Raw genomic sequence first — 4,735 nt, 5'->3', positions numbered from 1 at the left:
ATTTGCTACTGTGTTGAACAACAGACTATCAGAATACCTAGAAACTTATAATTTGTTAAACGAAAACCAAGCTGGTTTTAGGAAAAACCATTCAACTCTTGATCATATTTTTGTCTTACACACTTTAGCTGAAGTTTGTAAACGTAGAAATAAGAAACTATTCTGTTGTTTTGTTGACTTCCAGAAAGCCTTTGACTCTGTATGGAGAATTGGTCTTTGGAGTAAGTTAGTGTGCTATGATATAGGTGGTAAAATGTTACGTATTATAAAAAACATGTATAATGGCATAAAATCATGTATTTCTGTTAATAATAAGTTGTCAAATTTTTTCCCTTGTGCAAGAGGTGTGCGTCAGGGTGAAAATCTTTCACCGATACTTTTTTCTCTGTTCTTGAATGATTTGGAAAACTATTTGATGGAATATAATAACGTAAGTGTAACTATATCAGATGAAAACTTAGATATGTATTTAAAATTAATAGTTATACTATACGCAGATGACACAGTTGTCTTTGCAAATTCTGAAGAAGATCTCACGTCTGTATTACATACTTTTAATGAATATTGTACAATATGGAAGTTAGATATTAATTTTGATAAAACTAAGGTTATGGTTTTTGGTGATCGATTTTATAGAAATAGAAATTTTGTTGTTAATAATCACCAGATTGAAGTTGTAGATACATTCAAATATCTTGGTGTGGTTTTCTCAAAAAATAGAAATTTTGCAACAGCTAAAAAGCATATTGTTGAACAAGCACGAAAGGGTTTATTTAGCCTGTATAGAAAGATAAGAAATTTAGATTTATCAATAGATTGTCAACTGAAACTATTTGATTCTACTATATTACCCATCTTGACTTACGGATGTGAAGTCTGGGGTTACTCAGATGTTAACTTGTTAGAAAAAGTGCATACTGACTTTATGAAACACATATTACATGTTAAACGTAGTACTCCACACATTATGCTTTATGGTGACCTTGGTAGATACCCTATTTGTATAGCTATTAAAAAGAGGATAATTGGATTTTGGTATAATGTTATTACAAATAATGATAAACTATCGTCTTTTATGTATAAATTTATGTATTCGGACTACATCAGAAACGACAAAATGTACAGTTGGTTATCATATGTAAAATCTATTTTAGATGAATGTGGTTTAGGTTATGTATGGCTTAACCAAGGTTTCAATGGTTCTAGAGAGCTTTTGTTAGCTAAAATTGAAAAATGTCTTCAAGATCAGTATATGCAAACCTGGCATAGCAACGTTTTTGAATCTAATAAATGTTTAAATTACCGTATGTTCAAAACCGAACATAAATATGAACATTATTTTGATGCACTATCACCATACTATGTTCAGACAATTGTCAATTTTAGAATGTGTAATAACCATCTACCTATTGAAAAGCTAAGATGGGCAAATATAGAACGTAATGACAGAATCTGTAATGTTTGTAATTTACGAGAAGTAGGTGATGAATTTCACTATTTATTTAAGTGTACTCATTTTAATCAGCTACGCAAAAAGCTAATTTCTGAACGGTATCTAAGAAACATTAATTGTATAAGTTTTGACTCTTTGATGAATGAAAAGGATGAAAATATTCTTTACAAGTTAGGCAATTTTTTAAATGTCGTTATGAAACATTTTAAGAAACCACCCGGCAGGCAACATACCACATAATTTAAGTTTTAACTTGAAATAGTGTAGCTCAACTTGTTTTCTACCACTGTTAAGTGTTAACTTATATTACCTTATCTTTTGCAATCTGTATTATATACTACCCGCAGCCTGGTTAATATGTTTGTAATAATTGAATTATTATACCTCTTATCTCATTTGTATGTGCTGAGTGTACTAATAAACTGTAATCTTTTACAAAATTTGTAAGATATATCTTGCAAAAATACATTAGGAAGAATCTGTGTAAAAAAATGAAAGACTAAAATAATATTTTAGCATTCATGCCATGAGGCCAGGCTGTATTCAATGTATGAATCCAACGAGTCTCTTTCAAGAGCCTAAACCAGTCATTTTTTACCAAGTCGATTGGCATGAAAGAAAAATCACTAACAGAGTGATTTTCAGAATTGAAATGTTCAGATACATTTGTAGGAGTATCAGGAAAATGTCTGATATCAAATTTATGGCTGTTCATTCTTTGAGAACATTTCTGATGTGTTTGTCCCACATATTGTAACTTACACTTTTTGCATGTGATTAAATAGATAACATTTTCAGACATGCAGTTAAGATTTTGTTTAACATCGTAAGTTTTTAAAGTTTGAGAGCTTGTAAACTGTACAGATTCAGTGATATAAGCGCAATGAGAACACCGTGTTCTATTACATTTAAGAACACCACCATTTACATCCGAAGACATCAGGCTACTGTGAACCAAGATATCACTAAGATTTGTAGGTCGCTTGTAAGCAATAATTGGTTTGCATTTAACCAGGTTGCGTACACTGCTTTTCTCAGATAGTTCAAAAAGCCCCCAATATTTATTAAGGATCTGACCAATGTTTGGTAAGGATGGGTTGTATACGCAAACAAAGGGGATAATATCATCTGTGTTCTGCCTGTGATTGGTCATGGCTTCTTCGGTTGACAATGCTGATGCTTTAGCTAAAGCATCATCAAGGATATGACTTGGATAATTACGATTTTGGAAATACGTTCGCAATTTCTCCAATTCATTTGTGAAAAAATCATCTTTAGAAGTGAGACGCCTGTATCGCTTAGCTTGGCTATACGGGATCCCTTTCTTGCATGAAAGAGGGTGACAGGATGAAAATTCAATGTATTGATGTGTATTGGTTGCTTTTTCATGAACAGAAAAATCAAAATTACCATCTCCTGTTCTACCAATATTAATATCAAGAAATGTAGCTGTATCTCTTGAATAACTGTGGGTGAATTTTATATTGGGATGGACATTGTTTAAACTGTCAATAAATTTAAGTAGGTCTGCTTCACTGTGTTCCCATATTAAAAAAAATGTCATCGAGGAAACGTAACCAAAGCGATGGCTTAACAGTAGTATTAGCTAGGAAATCGCTTTCCAGTTTACCCATAAAAAGTGAAGCATAAGTAGGAGCCATACGTGTACCCATAGCAGTACCTAAAATTTGAACATAATTTTCATTATTGAACTGAAAATGGTTTTTAGTCAAGACTAGTTCAATAAGCTGGCAAATATCATTGACTGACTGATGTGACAAGTATGAATGAGCTTTTTCCAAATATTCACGGCAAGCCTCTATCCCGTCATCATGCGGAATATTAGTGTATAAGGATGAAACATCCATAGTAACCAAAAATGCATTAGGGGAGATATTAGGCATAGACCCTAGCTTTTTAATGAAGTCAGTAGAGTCTTTAACATATGAGGGCAGGGCTTCCATGTGTGGCTTCAAGATATTATCAATGTATTCAGATATGCCTTCAGTAAAAGAGTTATACCCAGATACAATTGGCCGTCCCGGGTAACCAAGTGGTAGTTCTGAGTTAATATCTTTATGAATTTTGGGCAAGATGTAAAACTGTGGCGTTCTGGCATCACTAGGTACAACTAAAGTATCATTAGAATCACCATTAACATTCCTACAAATAACATCTAAAACATCAGTAACATCTTTTGAAAACTGTTCAACAGGGTTATGATCAAGTTTTTTGTAGTAAGCAGTATTATTCAGCTGTCTGTTGACTTCAGCAATATAATCAGTTCTGTTCATTACCACAATAACAGAGCCTTTGTCAGATTTCTTAAGGATTATACTATCATCATTTCGAAGATTTTTCAGGGCAGAAAGTTCATCAGTAGATAGGTTAGGTCGAAACCTGTACTTACTGTTCTTTTGAAGAAGTTCATGCGTTATAGCATCAATGTAAAAATCAAGTGTAGAGTCTCTTCCAGAAGGTGGAGTAAATATTGAATGTTTTTTCTTATATTTCTGTTTATTTTTCCCTAACCTATCTACTGATGAACTTTCTGCCCTGAAAAATCTTCGAAATGATGATAGTATAATCCTTAAGAAATCTGACAAAGGCTCGGTTATAATTGTGGTAATGAACAGAACTGATTATATTGCTGAAGTCAACAGACAGCTGTATAATACTGCTTACTACAAAAAACTTGATCATAACCCTGTTGAACAGTTTTCAAAAGATGTTACTGATGTTTTAGATGTTATTTGTAGGAATGTTAATGGTGATTCTAATGATACTTTAGTTGTACCTAGTGATGCCAGAACGCCACAGTTTTACATCTTGCCCAAAATTCATAAAGATATTAACTCAGAACTACCACTTGGTTACCCGGGACGGCCAATTGTATCTGGGTATAACTCTTTTACTGAAGGCATATCTGAATACATTGATAATATCTTGAAGCCACACATGAAAGCCCTGCCCTCATATGTTAAAGACTCTACTGACTTCATTAAAAAGCTAGGGTCTATGCCTAATATCTCCCCTAATGCATTTTTGGTTACTATGGATGTTTCATCCTTATACACTAATATTCCGCATGATGACGGGATAGAGGCTTGCCGTGTATATTTGGAAAAAGCTCATTCATACTTGTCACATCAGTCAGTCAATGATATTTGCCAGCTTACTGAACTAGTCTTGACTAAAAACCATTTTCAGTTCAATAATGAAAATTATGTTCAAATTTTAGGTACTGCTATGGGTACACGTATGGCTCCTACTTATGCTTCA

General features: G+C 33.1%; 1 protein-coding gene across 1 annotated transcript; it reads right to left on the bottom strand.

The window, feature by feature from the left end:
- Positions 1 to 2,985: 2,985 nt before the first annotated feature.
- LOC128546436 (uncharacterized) lies at positions 2,986 to 4,377 on the bottom strand. The gene is made up of 3 exons (XM_053516951.1): positions 4,331 to 4,377; positions 3,264 to 4,009; positions 2,986 to 3,134 (listed from the first exon to the last, which is right to left on the bottom strand). The coding sequence occupies exons 1-3, from the start codon at positions 4,375 to 4,377 to the stop codon at positions 2,986 to 2,988; spliced, it is 942 nt and encodes a 313-aa protein (XP_053372926.1).
- Between the last annotated feature and the right edge of the window lie 358 nt (positions 4,378 to 4,735).

Source organism: Mercenaria mercenaria, chromosome 10 (genome assembly GCF_021730395.1).
Source record: "Mercenaria mercenaria strain notata chromosome 10, MADL_Memer_1, whole genome shotgun sequence".
NCBI lineage: Eukaryota > Metazoa > Mollusca > Bivalvia > Venerida > Veneridae > Mercenaria > Mercenaria mercenaria.
The sequence above is the reverse complement of the archived record's forward strand: the minus strand, read 5'-3'. Positions and strand labels throughout refer to the sequence as shown.

Excerpts from the sequence above, each read along its gene's own strand:
- LOC128546436 (XM_053516951.1), bottom strand. The coding sequence starts at position 4,377 with ATGCCTTCAGTAAAAGAGTTATACCCAGATACAATTGGCCGTCCCGG. Across the intron at positions 4,010-4,330 it reads GATACAATTGGCCGTCCCGG|GGCAGAAAGTTCATCAGTAG; the intron begins GTAACCAAGTGG and ends AAGATTTTTCAG. Across the intron at positions 3,135-3,263 it reads TGACGGGATAGAGGCTTGCC|GTACTGCTATGGGTACACGT; the intron begins GTGAATATTTGG and ends TTCAAATTTTAG.